The 18,594-nt window shown below is 37.5% G+C and overlaps 1 protein-coding gene across 4 annotated transcripts in view; it reads right to left on the minus strand.

Moving 5' to 3' along the window:
• Positions 1–18,354, minus strand: part of ATAD2 (ATPase family AAA domain containing 2) — a 67,779-nt gene extending 49,425 nt beyond the window's left edge. For 3 of the 4 annotated variants that reach the window (XR_006212811.1, XM_042972737.1, XM_042972736.1), the window contains exons 1-6: positions 17,793–18,354; positions 6,911–7,059; positions 2,429–2,478; positions 919–1,084; positions 478–580; positions 55–142 (exon numbers count right to left, since the gene is read on the minus strand). Coding sequence is in view for 3 of the 4 variants with exons in the window: in XM_042972737.1 (XP_042828671.1) it covers positions 55–142; positions 478–580; positions 919–1,084; positions 2,429–2,478; positions 6,911–7,059; positions 17,793–17,960 (724 nt within the window). In the remaining variant the exon portion in view is untranslated. Of the gene's footprint in view, positions 1–54; positions 143–477; positions 581–918; positions 1,085–2,428; positions 2,479–6,910; positions 7,060–14,530; positions 14,636–17,792 lie in introns of those variants that run through there. The other variant, XM_042972738.1, reaches the window with a different exon arrangement.
• Positions 18,355–18,594: the final 240 nt, after the last annotated feature.

Below are 18,594 nucleotides of genomic sequence, written 5' to 3' on the forward strand. Positions count from 1 at the left end.
CTACTAAATAAAAAGTGCTGAAATTCAACCCCAGAAGTAAAACAAAAGACTAACCCACACTGCCTTCTTGATTGTCAGTTGTTTCCTCATCAGTTCTTTGAATACCTTTTTGTTTTCCTCTTGTGTACATATTAAGATTCTCCTAAAAATGTTTAAACAGAAACCATTAACATTTAGCATATTTATTTAAAAAATTCAGTAGGACCTTCCTATCTTGCTTAATAAAATGAAGATATTTATAGCTATAAACTGTTAAAACTCCAGCAGTATCTAGTAACTGATCAAACAAATGCTGAACAGTTTAAAGATGTTGAAAACAATGAATAATTTACCAAAAATGGATAGGTACTATAGAAAAAAGGTTAAATTGGAGATCACTAAATCAGCTGTGAAACAGGAGGAGATATTCTTTTTTACTGAAGTGTAGCTGACACACAATTTTGCATTAGTTTCCAGAGTGAGGAAGGAAATATTTACTTCTTCTGTTTCATTAAACACTCCCAAGTCTTCAAGTTCCCTCATTCGCTGTCTACGCATCTTCTTCATGTCATCCATTTTTTGAAGTACAGCTTCAGCAGTGCTTTAAGAAAATTGACATAAATATAAGCTAAAACTGTAAAAGAGTGGTACAGTTTTAAAAGCTTGATTTTTCTCCCATTATATTTTTTAATTGCTGGGATTTTAAATATCTCTATACAAGGCACTGATTTACCTGTGTAAAAATATTCTATAATTTTTTTCCAAGAATTTAAAGATCTATATAGAATCATTCAAAGTCCTCTAATAATCTTTCTCCCTTTTGCTTTACACAGCTGAATGCACTCAGGCTAAACACTCAGGCTAGTTGAAATTTATGATCCTTCCCCAACAACAAATTATGCCACCTAAATCATCTTGATATAAATAATTTTTACTTACTTTGTTATAAGTTTGTCAAACAGCACAGATTGGTTCACACTACTGTAACGACTTCGAATCCTACAACTTCGGCGAACTTCAACATCACCATTCTCTTCATGCAAGCGTTCTTTAGTTTGAACAATGTTTCTAGTCCTCAACGACCGAGTAACCGGAACCACTTTGTCTTCAAGATGTGTAAATGAAAATAAATGGAAAGATTTTAAATAATGGCATTTATAAAACAGTTCTAAAATGAACAATTGAATAGCTACACTTTCATGTAACAAGATCATAATATCTTGAACTGACCTATCTTAAAAATATTAGGAAACAAAAATAAAGTTACAGCATACACCTACCATACGATCCAGCCATTCCACTCCCCAGAGAAAAGGAAAGATATATAGTACAAAGATTTGTGTTCAAGGCAGGTTTCTGATAGCCCCAAACTGGAAACAACCCTAATGTCCACCAAAAGATGAATAAACAAATTGTGGGAAATAACCTAAGTGTCCATCAATGGATAAATGGATAAAGAAGATTGTAAAAATATACACACATAAAAGAATACTATTCAGCCACGAGAAAGAAGAATATCCTGTTGTTTGGATATTCTTCCAAATACCCAAGGTCCATGGATGGACCTTGAGGGCATTATGCTAAGTGAAAGAATCAGTGAAAGACAAATACTGTCTAATATCACTTAAATGTGGAATCTAAAAAAAAGCCAAAATCGTAGAAACAGATTAGGATGTTGGTTACCAAGGCCTGGGAAGTGAGAGAAAAGAGGCAATGTTGGTCAGAATACAAATTTCCAGCTATAAAATATATAAGCTCTGAGGATTTAATGTACAGTATAGAGATTATAATTAACATATATTGTATTATATACTTCGAAGTTGCTGAGAGTAGATCTTAAATGTTCTCACCACAAAAAAGAAATAGTAATTATATGACATGATGTTGGTGTTAGGTAAAACTATGACAGTAATCATTGTGCAATATATAAATGTACCAAATTAACATTTGCTGTACACTTTAAACGTACACAATGTTATATGTCAATTATATCACAATAAAGCTGGGGGAAATACACAAATTGTGGTATATTCATATAACAGAATACTCAGCAAGAAAATGCAACAACATGGATGATATTCAAAAGTAATTATACTAAAAGAAAGCCAGACAAAAAAGAGTGCATACTGCATAATTTCATTTACATAAAACTCTAGAAGATGCAAACTAAACTATAGTGATAGGAAGCAGACTGGTGATTGATCAGGAATCTTGGGGTGTGGAAAGCCTGGAGAGGAGCTGGGGGTATGATTATAAAGAGGCCTGAGGAAGTTTTTGGCAGTGATAGTTATCTTTACCATCTAATTGTGGTTTCACAGCATACATTTGTGTCAAACCAAACAAACTGTATACTTTAAATATGTACAGTTTACTGTATGTATCTCAATACATTTGTACACAAAATATGAACTACAGGTTTTAAATCTGAAATGACTTTAACATTATTTACCTTCTTTGCACTCTTCTTTTTTCTTATCAGCCTGCTGTCTGGCCAATTGCCTATATAAAAAAAAATATTAAAAATTTTAAAATAATTGACATAATTTTAAATCCCATATTTTATGATAACTAAAAAATAGGGTAAAAAGTTAAATCAGCTTAGAGAATACTAAGATACGTAAAAGGCTAAAAAACACTGAAAAATAAAAATCTTTAGAATATCTATGCTCATGTATGTTTAGTTACGGCTAAACAAACTCTGAGAAGCCTGTTGTGAAATGCAATGATACATGCATGAACTCTTAAACAGAATTAATCAAAGTATCTTAGTTAAAACAAGAAATTATATCATTAACCTAAGTATTGGGGTATAACTGAACTGTAAGTATTGAGCAAAAACAAGACAATGTGTTTTATATCATAGGAATATAGTTATTGCACATCCTTGAAATATTTGTAACTATAAACAGAACTAATGTCCCTTAGTGATATGTTAATTTCCTTCTAAAAACATTTGCTGGCTACTAACTTTATGACCTGCATTATCATTCACCTGCAGAAACAGTCCCATTTATGAATCAGATATCCCACTTACAAACTGGCAGACAGAATCTACTGAGTTGGAAATTAAACACTTTCAAAGGCTTAAAAAAAACAAGTACCCTCCCCTAATATTTTTTCCAAAATCCACTGAACAAACAAAACAGTTTATCTCATTAACTTATTTTTAGGGACACAATTTTCCATACCTAGATAGCTACATCTATTAATCAACCTATATGTCAAGCTATTTGCAAGTGGGCTGGTTATACACATGGGATTTCAAATGTGACATTTTAAAATAAAGTGGAACCATCTTATCCAAAAGTTAAATCATGTGTCCTCACAATAATGTAAGTCATCATGAACTCATTATCTCTTTTGGTAAGAACCAAGAACAAAATAAAAACATTTGAGCAATCCATCAACAGGTCAGGGCTAGCTTGTTCACAGGCTCATAGACATTTCTCATAAAAGAACCCCTCCCTCCATACCATGCAGGTCTGCACTTCCTATTAGTCCCTATTAAATGCTAGAACACAATGATAAAACAATGTTCTGGCCCCCTCCTCTCCTCTCCCTCCTCTTTCTCCCTTTCTCACCTCCCTTCCTCCCTCCCTCTCTTTTTTCTCTGCCTGTTGGGGAATGGGAGCACCTCTCCCCTTGCAGGGGTTGATAAACTTTTTCTTAAACAGTTAGATAGTAAATATTTTAGGCTTGTGAGTCATAGTCTCTGTCACAAGTACTCACAAAAACAATTCTAACAACGAAGCAGGAAAGCAGCCATAGAATGAATGGGCATGGCTGTGTTCCAATGAAACTATTTACAAAAACAGGTGTCTGGACTTTTCTCAACTCCTGCGAATCTGATAAAAGCTACAGATCTTTTCTACCTAGAAAACTGCATATACACATACAAGTTTATATCTTCTTTCAGAGGTTTCATATGCCCCCTGAAAACTATGATTATTGGACCATAATCAAGAACTACAGGACCAAAGAAATAAAGATCCTGCCCTCAAGGTACAGTTACTCAAATCTTTCTATATTAGTCTAACAGTCTTAGTCCCCTGGTCTTTGAACCTCAGAGAGAAAACAAAAGAGATGGAGGGACATAGAAAGAAGTAAAGAGATTACTACACTCAGGCAAACTAGCAACACAAAAAGGGTCACCCTGGTAAGAAACAGGAAACTACATAAAACAAAATTCAACAATACTGTAGGCCACTTTATCTAAGTCTTATAGAAACAGATCCTGATGTTATCACTATGTAAAATAAGTCTTTGTAATAATGATCTTAATTCAGAGATTATATAAGATAGAAATTCTTCCCCTCAGAAGGCATATAAATGGCCAATAAGCACATGGAAAGATATTCAATGTTATTAACCATCAAGGAAATGTAAATCAGAACCACAATGAGATACTTTCACACCCACTAAAACGGCTAAAACCAAAAAAAGATGGACTATGACAAGTGTTGACAAGGATGTGGAAAAACTGGAACCCTGATACACTGTTGGTGGGAATGTAAAACGGTACAGCTGCTTTAGCCAACTGTTCAGCAGTTCCCCAATGTCCCAGCAATTCACTCCTAGGTATATACCCCAAATAATCAAAACCCTATGTCCACACAAACTGAACACGAATGTTCACAGTATCATTCATAACAGCCACAAAGTAGAAACAATCCAAATGTCCATTGTGCAACAGAATCTTATTCAGGAATAAAAAGAATGGAGTGCTGATGGGTACACAATAAAATGAACCTTCAAAACATACCAAGTGAAAGAAGCCAGACACATAAGGCCATAAATATGATTCCATTTACATAAAATGTCCAGAATAGGCAAATCCATGGAGATGGAAAGTAGATTAATGGTTCCTAAGGGGCCAGTGGGGAGGGAGAAGGAGGTGGGAGATAATATAACAGGATTTCTTTCTGGGGTGGTGAAAAAGTTCTGAAATTGGACAGTAAGCGATGGTGACACAATATTGTGAATATTCTAAAACCACTGAACTATATATTTTAAAATTGTGAATTTTATGGTATGTGAATTATATCTCCATAAAGTTATTATTTAAAAACAATCTGAAAAGACAGGAATTCAATATATTTTAGAAGGAATCAAATTTAAAAATACCAAGTCACTCATCTTTAATTCTAGATTAAAAAAGTACCTATTTTAAAACATTCCTTTATACATTTTGAACATAAGGTCCAGCACAACTTGAATAAGGTACAGATTTTTTTAAAAGATAAAGACTTTAAGGACTTCCAACATTAAATTTTTTTGACTATGTACAAGCCAAACAAGACATAGATTTATTTACATTTTATACAAATAAAACTATGAAACTGAACACTAACAAAAATATTAACATGAGGTTTTGCTGAAATAAAATAGCCATTTGCTGTGTGAATATGGTACAGACTGCTATCAGTTTCTCTTAAATTTGGTTTGTTTTATGTCATGACTCAATTCATCCACTTCTCTTTTTGAAGTATTCCAAACCTTCATTTCAACAGCAGGTCATGACATCACATCCATGGCTTTCTCTTCAAAGCATCATTTATGTATTATGGTCAGACTCAGTTTTTATCTCATGAGCCTGAGATAATTCAAGCAGTACTAGTTACTGCCAACTAGTTGTAAGCACAAATGTAGGGCCTGAAATTTTATGACTATTCTCTGCAAGGTAGCAATTTAGATGATCCAGAATGTCAACTTTTACTTCAGATCATGAAATAAATTTTAAAATTCTCACACAGAATCCATGGGCCACTCCCCACACCCCAAGAAGACTTGAAGTTTCAGAAATACTGGGGTAGTTTAAATTGTATTTCAATCCTGTAAGTTGTACATTTCTCCCCCCACTTTAGCATCTCTGAAATTAGAGATGGGTCTTAAAATTGATGGAATGTTTAACTTTCGGTGTTTTTTTTCTCTTTTACTGTCTCATGAAATAATGAGTGTTTAAATTGCTGCTATCTTGGATCCCATGAAATACAGTAGTAAACATGCCATAAATAATGGATGAAAAAATGGATGCAAATTTTAAAATGTGTAATGAAAGACTATTTAAACAACAGTAGCAAAAAAAATAGTAACAAAAACAAATTTAAAAGGGCATGATGTCATTTATCTGGAAAATCTGCTACATAAAATAATCAAAATAAACTTAAGAGGAGGGTTCTAGTCCTATAAGTCATTATGAGAAATTTATGAGAAGAATTAATATATAAAACAATTATTTCATCAAAAGAAATTTATTCTAATTAGCACTTTCCCGCTCATTTATGTTAGGCCCACCAAAGTGGGAGGAAAAGTAAAGGTTTTTAGCTAATTAAATTTAAATCTGCCCCTAACCAAACAAATCCAAGTTCCCTGAATCACCTATCTAAATTCACTAAAACTAATTCCTTGAGTATTAAAATGGAATTCATGCCACCTACCTCAGGGTTCTTGAGAAATGAAATTTAAGTATGTATAAAGCATCTAGTCCCCTTAGACAAGTAAAAAAAAAAAAATCATGTTCTGTCTCCTATGTGACTGCTCTAGAAGCATACTAACACAAATTCATAAATAACTCAAAATTGATTTGCTTGATAGCAAGCAAACAGAAATATAATTCCTATTTTGAATAAAGGCTTTGTATAATTATGAACAAAACCACATATCATAAACAAGTTAAAATGAAAAAGTCACAAATATACTCAAATAGTTTCAAGCAACTTTGTCAGCTGCACTCACACATATCACAAATACTCTCTGTGAACAAGAAAATAAAAACAAACCTGGTACATATTAAAATTTTAATTCAATGATATTCATTTGTGGTAATTTCATTTCGTCTTGATGATTGGTCAAGAATACACTTAAAAATTAAATGCAAATCCTAAGTTACTTTAAAACTATTTTGAATTGGAATTCAACCATCTTGTATTACCTTGTAAAATGCCTTCCATTAGCACGTTTCTCTGTTATTTCCATATTCTTATCAAAACTAGAATCTGATGAATTCTGTGCATTTTTTCTCAAAGACCTTAAGGCACGCGTCCGGTGGTAGGTTTCAACTTCCTTAACTGAAGACCCATCCTTTAAGAAAAATTAAGAAAGCCATCTAAGTTTTTCTTCAAACTCTCTAGTTAAACTCCTAAGAGTTTTCTTTGATTACAAGTTTTTAACAACTGCTTTTTGTGCAGAATCATTCTGCATCTCCCCAAGAAACTACAATAGTATCTAAACAATCATTTCATGATAAACAAATACCAGCAAATTTCATGATAAACAAATACCAATATCTATGAAATAGCTAATATAAAATTTATTGATGGTTTGTGGCTCTATTTCATAGCAAGTACTCCAGGGAATAAAGTATATAGTTTACAACAAATGCTCCTTTTAGGCTATGGAAATCAGAAAGACCCACACACAAACCATTGCCTGTCATGCAACCACTGGCAGCAACTTTAAGGTAACTGGACCATCAGAACTATAATTTGGGCTTGGATGACAAAAGGAGTTATTACCATCTCTTTCACAGTTTCACCCAGATGATGCAACACTTGAATTAAAAAATTGTTTATGTATGTTAATCTGTTATAAAAACCATAGTGCTCTACGTAACTTTATTATTGCTCAATAGACTAGAGTTTCTCTTAGTGAGCTGCTTTATGAGCTACAGAGCTTGTCATGAAGTATTCAAAAGTTCATACATATCTCTCTGAAATCATATAAAGGCTACTTTCACATAAAAATAAAAGGCCAAAGTACCTAACAAGTCTCTAATTACATGCCATACTACTCTGAAGATTGGTAATTCTAGAAAAACAGGCAGTATTTTTAAAAACCTGCAACATTAGTGTACCCCCAACCCCTTAGGCTGGCTTTACCCAGTCATTTCATTTTGTTTTATCAAGACATTTGATCATTTAATTTTGCTTTGAGCACTGGTTCACAAGTAAAATAAGGATATGTAAACCACAAGGATTTGTGTTAAGAATTAGGCGGGTACTTCATAAAACGTTAAGTGATACCACTTTTATCAGTGTACCTACATGTAAGGATGGTTGAAAAAGGAATACCTTACACTTTTAAGTAGGTGTCTTATTTTTAAAATGAACAGCTACATCTTAGATGGGTATAGTATAACAAGACTTTCTAAGAAAAATTTTATGGGAATCTATTTCCAGATTCTCAACTTCCATATGTACTTAAAAAAAAAACAAAACTGATTTGCGTGAAGGCATCCTCTTCCATTTACCTTTCTCTCATTTTACAAAAGAAAGTCATGTCTCTCACCCATTCTCCATCGTACCATTGTGGACTGCCTCAAGGCCTTAAAAACCTTCCTAAAGCCAAAGAAAAACACTAGTGCAGGTGTTAAGAAAGTGAATGACAAAGCAAGGCAACAAATCCTTTGTTAGGTAAGGTAGTTTCTAATTTTCTGCTTTCAACAAAACTGAAAGGAGACCTAATCAAGCTAAGAGACCATGAAAAAAATTTTTGGGCTAGTGTTTTTCAGCATACAAGCCAGAAAAACCGAGTGGCACTGCTAAACTCCCTTCATTACTGTCTACTTACTTATGTGAACAATGTTTCTCATTTCTCAGTGCTTGCATTTATAAAAACAATGAAACTAATGACAAACATGATCTTCAGCAGTAAGATTCTTCCACAGATATATGGGTGGGGGGACTTCAACCACATGAAATCCTAATGAAATCTTACTTTCTATGTTTAATCATTTTTAATCAAAACAGGTATGTTTTTGCTGTTTGAATCAATTGAATATTAATAGATTGTATTTCTTATAGCCTTGTGATCACAAAAAAGTGTAAAACACTTCGAATTTTTACAAGTACAAAAGGACACTTAAATTACTTTTAAGTACAAAAGTATATCAAGATAAAATGCTGTGGGTTAAGTGAATTGAGAATACAAATTAAAAGAGAGGAAAAAAAAGAATTAAGATAAAATTTCTGGCTGTTAAAGGAATGTGTTTATGTATTTTTTTAACGTCCAAGACAAATATTAAATAACTACGGTTTTTAGATTCCAGTGGATAAAAAGACCGATGTAGTAGTTTTATTTTTTTAATGTCAGCACTGTAGGATGACAGAAATGATCCCCTTCCTAACTACTTAAACCAATCAGGATGGGATAAACCTTAGATAGCAAAACCATTTTAAGGGAAACCTTTAAAAGTACAAGAGAATACAGAGAAACTCTTAGAATAAAACATGGGCAAAAACTTTCATAACATTGGATTTGACAGTGATTTCTTAGATATGACACTGAAAATACAGATAACTAAAGAAAAAGATCTGGAATTGATCAAAATTACAAACTTTTGTGCCAAGGATACTATCCACAGAGTGAATGGAAACCCATGGAACAGGGGAACATATTTACAAATCCAATTAACTGACAAAGGATTGATATCCATAATATATAAAGAACTCCTATATTTTAACGACAAAAAACAATAAAAGAAATGGGAAGAAGACTTGAATAGATATTTCTCTAAAGAATATATACAAACGGCCAATAAACACAAAAAGATACCAAACTAGTCACAGAGAAACACAAAGCCAACCTACAAATGAGATGTCACTTCACACTTGCTAGGATGGCTATTATAAAAAAGAGAAAATAAGTATTGGTAAGTATGTGGAGAAATTGGAACCCCTGTACGTTGGTGGTAAGGATGCAAAATGGTACAGCCACTGTGGAAAATGATATGGCAATTCCTCAAAAAATTAAACACAGAATTACCATATGATCTAGCAATCCTGCTTCTGGGTATTTACTCAAAAGAAGTGAAAGCAGCCATTTGTATACTCATATTCACTGCAGCATTATTTACAATAGCCAAAAGTAGATGCAATCCAACTGTTCAATGATGAATGAATTAAAAAACTGTGGTACTTACAGTAGAATATTATCCAGCCTTTAAAAAGGAAGCAAATTTCAATACACTGCTATAATGTGGATGAACCTGAAGACATTAGGCTAAGTAAGATAAGTCACAAAAGGACAAATATTGTATGTTTCCTCTTATGTGAGGCTCCTAGGGTAGTCAAATTCATAGGGACAGAAAAGAATGGTAGTTCCTAGGTGCTGGGAGGAGGGAAGAATGGGGAGTTACTGTTTAATGGGTACAGAGTCTCAGTTTTAGAAGATAAAAGATTCTAGAAATGGATGGTGATGATGGTTGCAGAACAAAATGTACTTTAAGGCTACAAAACTGTACACTTAAAAATGGTCAAAATAATATTATGTTATCAATGTTTTATTACAACAAAAAAAGAAAGTAGTATCATCATACTCCTGAAGATAATAAAAAAGGTTTGTTTCCATAGGAAAAAGGGAGGGAGGTGCTAACTACTGGGAAAAAAGATTCCCTGAAAAACTTGGAAGACTCAATTTTGTAAGTGGTATAAGTCAATCTTTGATTTGCATAGTGAGTAGCTTCGTTCATACTCCCTAAATAAGTGCTAGGCATCAAGAAAAGCTTTCCTTAACTGTTTGGAGAAAAAACAAAACAAAACAGATTCTTGGGGAATCACCTACATAGAGGTACATAATGGGGAGTTTTAAAATATCAGTTTTCAAAAATGTTTCTTACAAAAACAATATAAAAATAAAAGCAATACATGCTCATTATAATTGGAAAATGAAGAAATGCACAAAGATGAAAACATCACCTTTAATTCCAGCTACCCAGGATAAATGTCAACCTTCTGGTGTATTAACTATTCTTTTCCTATGCAAACATATTCACACAATATTTAAATTGGACTATTATTTATGTTTTGTAACTTTTTTCTAGTAACACAAAACATTTCCCATGCCCTGAAATACTATTCTAAAAATCTTCTAAAATGAATGACTAGTATTCCAGCCATTACATGAATCAATTTAATAAACTGCTTAATGAATTATATTTAAATTATCTGCAATTTTTCGTGTTATAAATACTTCCAGATGGATTATCTTATAAACATCTGATTTCCTAAGGAAACTAGCACAGTTATTAAATCAAAGTCACAGTTTAATATAGCTTATCAAAATAATTCTCAAGGGGTAAGTTAAATGCCAACTGTGCATTAACATTTGATGATAGAAATGAGTACTTTCACTTTCTATTTTTTACATTTTACAACATGTATTACTAGAAAAAAATTTTCTAAGAAGTAAAAAGCCAAGAGAAAACGTGCTGAATCTGAAAACTAAACCTGGAGATGTAATGTCCTCATTTATTTTTTTTTTTAAATCTACTTAAATAATGAGAGCACTGATAGTTCTTTAAAGTAGAGTTTTAAAAGAGGAAAAAAATATTTTGTTAAGATTTTTCAGTCTCTTATAATCTTGCAGAATCAGTAAGTTAGTTCAGGGAAGAAGCAACAACAGAACAAAAGCTTTTCCCCAAAGTAGATACAACTGCGTAATAGAAATATTCTAATATGTTTTCCCACAAAAGACCAAGCTCATCCAACCTTTAAATTCCTAACAAAAAATATGTATGTGGGTCAGTTGGTTGAGTCAATTCAAGTCTCAATCCAACCACTGAAGTGTAAACAGGATTTTTAAAATCACAGTCAAAATACTGACGTAAAATGTATTCATCTAGACATAGGACCCCTTGAAAGCTTGATCAGCATATTCTAATACACAATGGTATACATGTTATACCTAGCATAGCAGTGATATCCCTCCTAAGCTTCATCTTTTTTTTTAATGTTTATTTTTGAGAGAAAGAGGGAGGGAGGGAGAGAGGGGAAGAGGTGGAGAGAGGGGGAGAGGTGGAGGGAGAGGGGGAGAGGGGGGGAGAGGGGGGGAGAGGGGGGGAGAGGGGGAGAGAGGGGGAGAGGGGGAGAGGGGGAGAGGGGGAGAGAGGGGGAGAGAGGGGGAGAGGGGGAGAGAGGGGGAGAGGGGGAGAGAGGGGGAGAGGTGGAGAGAGGGGGAGAGGTGGAGAGAGGGGGAGAGGTGGAGAGAGGGGGAGAGGTGGAGAGAGGGGGAGAGGTGGAGAGAGGGGGAGAGGTGGAGAGAGGGGGAGAGGTGGAGAGGGGGGGAGAGGTGGAGAGAGGGGGAGAGGTGGAGAGAGGGGGAGAGGTGGAGAGAGGGGGAGAGGTGGAGAGAGGGGGAGAGGTGGAGAGAGGGGGAGAGGTGGAGAGAGGGGGAGAGGTGGGGAGAGGTGGAGAGAGGGGGAGAGGTGGAGAGAGGGGGAGAGGTGGAGAGAGGGGGAGAGGGGGGGGAGGGAGGGAGGGAGGGAGGGGGAGGGAGAGGGAGAAAGAGAGAATGTATGTGTGCACACTAGCAGGAAATGGGCACCGAGAGTGGGAGACAGAGAACCCAAAGCAGGCTCTGTGCACCATCAGCACAGAACCCAATGTGGGACTTAAACCCAAGAACCGTGAGATCATGACCCAGGGAAAAGTTGGACGCTCAACGAACTGCGCCACCCAGGCACCCCTCTCCTTAGCTTCATCTTTAAATAAAGGTGTGTGGGGTCCAGTCTTCATCATGAATCTATTCCACAAGCTCCAGCAATTTGATTTCTACCTCTTCAGCTCTTAAAATAGACCTAAAACTATCTCCCAATAGCTAAATCCAATGGACTCTGCTCTACTCCACTGACTTCTTTGGAGTTGATCACTCCCTTCTTTAAGTGCTTTGATCCTTTGGTTCACATGATACTTAAAAAAAAACAAAACACCATAATTCATTCCCTTCTCATCCTTAAAATACAGCCATTACTGCGGATCTTCTTAAATATATTTGTGTTTTGCTATGTCTTCTATTCAGCTTCAAGAATTCAACTATCACTTCTATACAGGTTGACTACCAAAGATATATAGTTCTAACTTCTCCCCAAACTCTAGCATACTCCCAAGGGTCTACTGCACACCTCTTTCGCTGGAAACACTGCCTTCCCTCTCTATCCGAATAACTCTCAGATTTCTTGCAGTATAATTTGGCATTTTTCTCTCTGTTCCTTCTAGTATCACTTTAACTTAGCCTCTAGTTTTCTCTGCTTTGGTTTATTGTATTAATAGTGTACCAATTAGGAGCCCAAACTCTTTTTTTAAGTAGGCTTCATGCCCAGCAGAGAGCCCAGTGCAGGCCTTGAACACATGACTCTGAGATCAAGACCTGAGCTGAGATCAAGAGTCAGATGCTTAAGCAACTGAGCCACCCAGGCGCCCCAAGAGCCCAAACTCTTAAAGACAGACTGTCTAGGATTGATTCTTGGCATGTCACTTAGAGCTGTACAATTTTGTCCAAGTTACATAAGGTCTTTGTGCCTTGGTTTCCATATCTGCAACGAGGATAATAATAGTTACTTGATAAGGCAAATGTATGTGTGTATATTACGTACCATGCCTGGCACGTAGCAAGTGCTATGTGTAACTGGTAGCTATTAATATTATAATATTTTAACTGGTCTTCCAAACTCCAGATTTGTTGACTATAATCCATCTTTTTTTTTTTTAAGTTTATTTATATATTTTGAGACAGACAGACCATGAGCAGGGGAGGGACAGAGAGAGGAGAAAGAGAATCCCAGGTAGGCTCCACACTGACAGTGCAAGACTTGAACTCACAAACTGTGTGATCATGACTTGAGCTGAAATCAAGGGTCAGATGCTTAACCACTGAGCTACCTAGGCACCCCAATTATAATCCATCTTAAACACTATTTTATCAGATTCCTGTTCCAAAAGTTGCAACTTCTAAGCATAAAATCAAGGGCCAGTCTTTAACAGGAACTAACAAAAATGGACTACCTACTGTTCCTTCAAAACAAGTATACTCTCTTGAATTCAGAGCAGCCATGTCATTCAACTTCAGGGTGCAACATTCATTGCAACATGTCAAAATATCCCTATTCATGCTTTGGGATACTTCACTAAGCTGTACACTTTCCATTTTTCTGTGTTGTGTTATACTTCAAGTTTTAAAAACTCTTCCACATGTTGTACATCAGTGTCACTTGCAGTACTTTTCAAACTTTTATATAAACAGACTTTAAAAGTACCTTCTACATACCACAGCACGTTTTATTTTACCTAACATATAGAACAAAAATGTAAACACAAGCTAAAAGTAATGTATAATCATCTACCTGCTACTATCTATGAGATACTATCCCCTACTATTAGCAAGAAACAACCCTAAATTTAGTGAATCAAAGAGCCTCGGAACTGTGAAAGCACAGAAATAGGCAATGGCTAGTCTGACTCTGGGGGAAAACGAAACCACAAAAAGGGCATCTGAATGGGTGAAAATGCTAGATCTTGTGATCCAAATACGATGAAAATAAAAGCTTAAAAAACAAAAAAAAATTTAAACAAAACTTCAGAGAACACATACAAGTCAGGAGAAAAAAACCCCAGCTGAGTGAGATAATATTCAAAATGTGAATATAGAATGTGGTTTTAAATAGGTGACTATTAAGTATCTTCAGAAACCGAAAATAAGGTCAGCTTCTGAGATGAGATGAAAATACAAGTTAACAAATTAATATGAATAAATTTAATCATCTTTAAAAGTAACTTACCCTAAGAAATGATCTGTCAATAAATATGTGGCTGAAAAGACAAGAATACCTAAATACTCAGAGTGATCAAGAAGTTAAGTTTCTGAAATGCACGACTGATGTCAAAAGCAACCTGTAATAGAACCAAATATATTGAATGTAAGCCCCCAAATTAGAAAATATTCCAATCACAAAGGTATGTTTCATTTTTGGTATTGGTGGGCTTTGTGAGGATGAATACATTAGCCCTTAGGACTACCCTTTTTTTTTTTTTTTTGAGCCAATCCCATGCTAAGTAACCCTCAGAATATAATTTGGTCTATGGAGAATTTATAGAAGACAGGAATACTATGGCTCAAAAAGGCATAATCCCTACTAGAAATCCTGGCCTGGGGAAAAAAGTCCTTTTCATTCTACCAAATCCATCTGAGTGCTAATTATTCAACCACCACATACCACTGATATGGCAATTATGGCATATAGTTCTGTACATTGATGTGTTAGGTGTCCTCTGCTAGACTAAGTTCCTTCAAAGCAAGGACAGTCAACAATAAATATTTATTATGTATCTAATACACTCTAGGTTCTATTCTAGGTCCTGGGAAAACAATGCTGAACAAAAGGTCAAAACCCTGAACTGTACAGAGTTACATTCTGATTTAGCAAGACACAAAATGTTTTAAAAGTAGAAAATTAATAGAATATGTCAGAAAGTGATAAGGAAACATAAAGCAGAGTAAAGAGAGAGATGAGAGTGATCTGTAATTTTATTATTTTGTGTGTGTGTTTTTAAGTAGGCTCCATGCCCAATGTGGAGCTTGAAAGCATGACCCTGAGATCAAGAGTTATATGTTCCACTGACAGAGCCAGCCAAGTACCCCAAGAGTGGCTTGTAATTTTAATAAGGTGGTTAGAGTAAGCATCACTGAAAAGGTGAAATTTTAGCAAAGACTTGAAAGAGACAGGTTCTCCTGTGTAGAACCTGGAGTGACATCGCTTATCATAAAGGTGAATTTGAGCAAGTTATTTTAGTCTCTCTGCCTCAGTTCTCTCATCTGAAAAACAAAGATTATCATATCAACCTCGTAAGAGGATTGAGTTAACAGTTGTGAAATTCTTGGAACACGTTAAGTACTATAATTTCTGAGATTCTTTTTATTAAAAAAAATGTAAAAGGTAAAGCAATGGGTCATGCAGATATTCAGGGGAAGAGTACGCCCAACAGACGGCAGAGAAAGTATAAAGGCCCTGGTACTCAAGGAGCAGGTTGAGCAGTGTAACTGGCATACATTAGGTTTTGCAAAAAGGAAAATGGGAGAAGACGCCATCATAAAGAGAAAGGGGCACCCAAACTTTTAAAACTTTTAGAGATTTTTGAGCAGAGAAGTGATCAACTGCTTCTGACTTTTACAAAGATCACTCTGGAAGCTATACTGAGAACTGATGATTGTGGAAGAGGATCATTACACACTAACTAGGGTGGAAAACCAGGAGGCCAGTCAAGAATCTATTTTAACAACCCAGGGAAGAGATAATGGCTTGGGGCTACTATGGTGAGAATGGAAGAGCTGAGAAGTGGTCAGATGCTGATTGTATTTTGAAAGTAGAGCCAACAGAATTTACCAATTTGAAATGAGGAGTCAGGAGTCTCAGGTTTTTGGCCCGAAGAACCGGAAAGATGGAGTGAGCATCAAAATGGACTGTGGTCTTAATTGCTGACAGTGACTGAGTCCTAACTATATGCCAAGTGTTCAAGTTATCTCCTTACATGCATGATCACACTTAGTCCTCACTACCCATGTGGTGAGTATCACCTCTTAACAAGCTTATAAACCTGATTATTACTAAGCTGAGATTCAAAACTAACAGTTGTCTTAAGCACCTGTATTACTTATGTTCAATACGTCATTACAACCACAGGATCTAGCATTTTCAGAAGACAATAAATATTCAGTAAGTATTTATTGAAATAATTAGATTTTCTGAACACAGGTTAATAAGTGACCCAAGTTCAGCGCAGAAGTGTCTGGCCTCCTCAGATCTCAAGCTCTGTCTGTGATTGAGAAACAGATCCTGAAAGTCAGGAAAAAAAAATTTTTTTTCAATTCAGAATCACAACTTCAGAGATTAAACAGACTTTTTCACTCCCCTCCGTAGAGGAACAACTAGTACAGGGTGCCTACAAAAGATACAGATAACCAATCTCATACCGCGATCACTCCCTTAACTATGTTTTGTCACTCTCTCCCCCTTGGCCTCTGACTTTCCAGCTCCTAACCCTCTCTCTGGTGCTATTTTTCTCGGCCCTATGTCTACCCTCCCTCAAACAGAACTAGACTACTTCCTGCTGCCTTAAGTTTTCTAGTGTTGCTTCCTTAACTTCTCCACCCTTTTGTTAACGCTGTCTCCTCCACCTGCGCCTCCTCCAGAGGCTGCCGCAGGGGGGTGGAGGGACCCTCTCTCCTGGCCTTAAATCTACACATCGAAAATCCAGATCTCGAAGCAATTCTTTCAAGACGACTTTATTGCTCCGCCCCCTTGGAAACTTCCCCTATAGACATCGTTTATAACTGCAGCATGATATAACAGAAAGGGAAAGAAAGGTTTTGGAGGCAGAGGATCCAAGTTCCAATTTTAGATCTACCACTTACTGGCTACCTTCTAAAGTCCATTTTTTTCGTCTGTAGGATAGATAGGCATAACTACCCATTTTCATGGAGCTGTTACGACGCTTAAGTGAAGAAGGTGTACGTGAAATGTTGGTCTCCGTCCCTCCACATTATGCAACCTGGTGTTATTCGCTGTGCTATTACCGAACCTCTCTGGATCGCAAATGAAGGTCTGGGAACCTGAATGACCATCTTTCTACTCCTGTGGCCCCTAAAACATCTATTGTGCATCCAGTAGGGCGTCCGTAAACGCGTGCGAACCTAGGGCAGGCGCCTGGGCGATAGGTTAGGGAGATGGGTGAGATGGGGGTGGGGGCAGCCCGACAAATCAAGGTTCCAGAGGGCTTCGGTTTCCTCGTTCGCGAAATGAGGTAGTGTCGAACTGCTCAGCCCTCTTCTACACGGCCCAATCTCTTGCCCCGACCCACACCCACCGGGGCTCCGATCTTAGGAAGCCTTCCATTTTACTTGTCCTCCGCAACATTCCTCCCACCCCCCACCCCCCACCAACTGTCACCCGGACCGCGCCGCCCACCCCCAAGCCCCACCCGGACAACCGGCCGCGGGCAGTCCCGCAGGCCCGGCCCCAGGGGCCCGCCCCGGCCGCTACTCACGCCCGCCGCAGTAGCGGTGACGGCGGACTGCTCAGCGGCGCGGGCCGAGCGGAGCCGCCTGCGGCCGATCTGCTCCAGGCTGAGGAACTCGTTGGACAGGTCCAAGGGGTCGGTGGCCGAGGAGGCGGAGTGGCTGTGCAGCTCTAGGCTGCTGCGGAGGACCACCATCTTCCCTCTCGCCTCGCCGGGCGTTCGCGGCGGGAGACGGGGTCCAGTCGGTGCGGCAGCCGCACAGGCTCTTCCGCGCTACGAATTCTGGCGCCACAAGCGCCGCGCCAGCGGCCACAGCGCGCGCACCCGGAATCCCTCCGCCTCCTGTCCCGCCCACGCCGCCTCACTAAAACGGCGGACTCGAAACTTTCCGCCGATCCGCTGGGCGAAAGACTTCGGGCCGAAGTTGAGGAGGACCTGCACCGACAGTGACCTGGACATGAGCGGACGGTGGCGGGAGAATGCTGACTTCTTTTTTTATATAGTTCCGGCTCCCTGAACTCAGCGGAGGGAGACGGCCGGTAGCTGCACGAAGTCCCGTTTGGAATTTTGGCGCGTGGATGTCAAGGGGGGGTGGGGGTTAGGGAGGCTCCTCCGGTCCTGATTGGCTGGCAGGGGTCTGGCGGCTCCTCCCAGCCCCGCGGGTCACCTGCCTTCAGCTTCCCGCCACGCAGGATTCAAATGCAAAATGCTGAGTCCTTGACTGGAGCGGGATAAAGCCCTTGGCTTAAACAGGTTTTGACTTTGATCCTTAAGAGCTTTTTACAGATAGCTTAACCAAAACAATTTACCTAGCAAAAGAAAACAGAAA

Source organism: Panthera tigris, chromosome F2 (assembly GCF_018350195.1).
Source record: "Panthera tigris isolate Pti1 chromosome F2, P.tigris_Pti1_mat1.1, whole genome shotgun sequence".
NCBI classification, from domain to species: domain Eukaryota; kingdom Metazoa; phylum Chordata; class Mammalia; order Carnivora; family Felidae; genus Panthera; species Panthera tigris.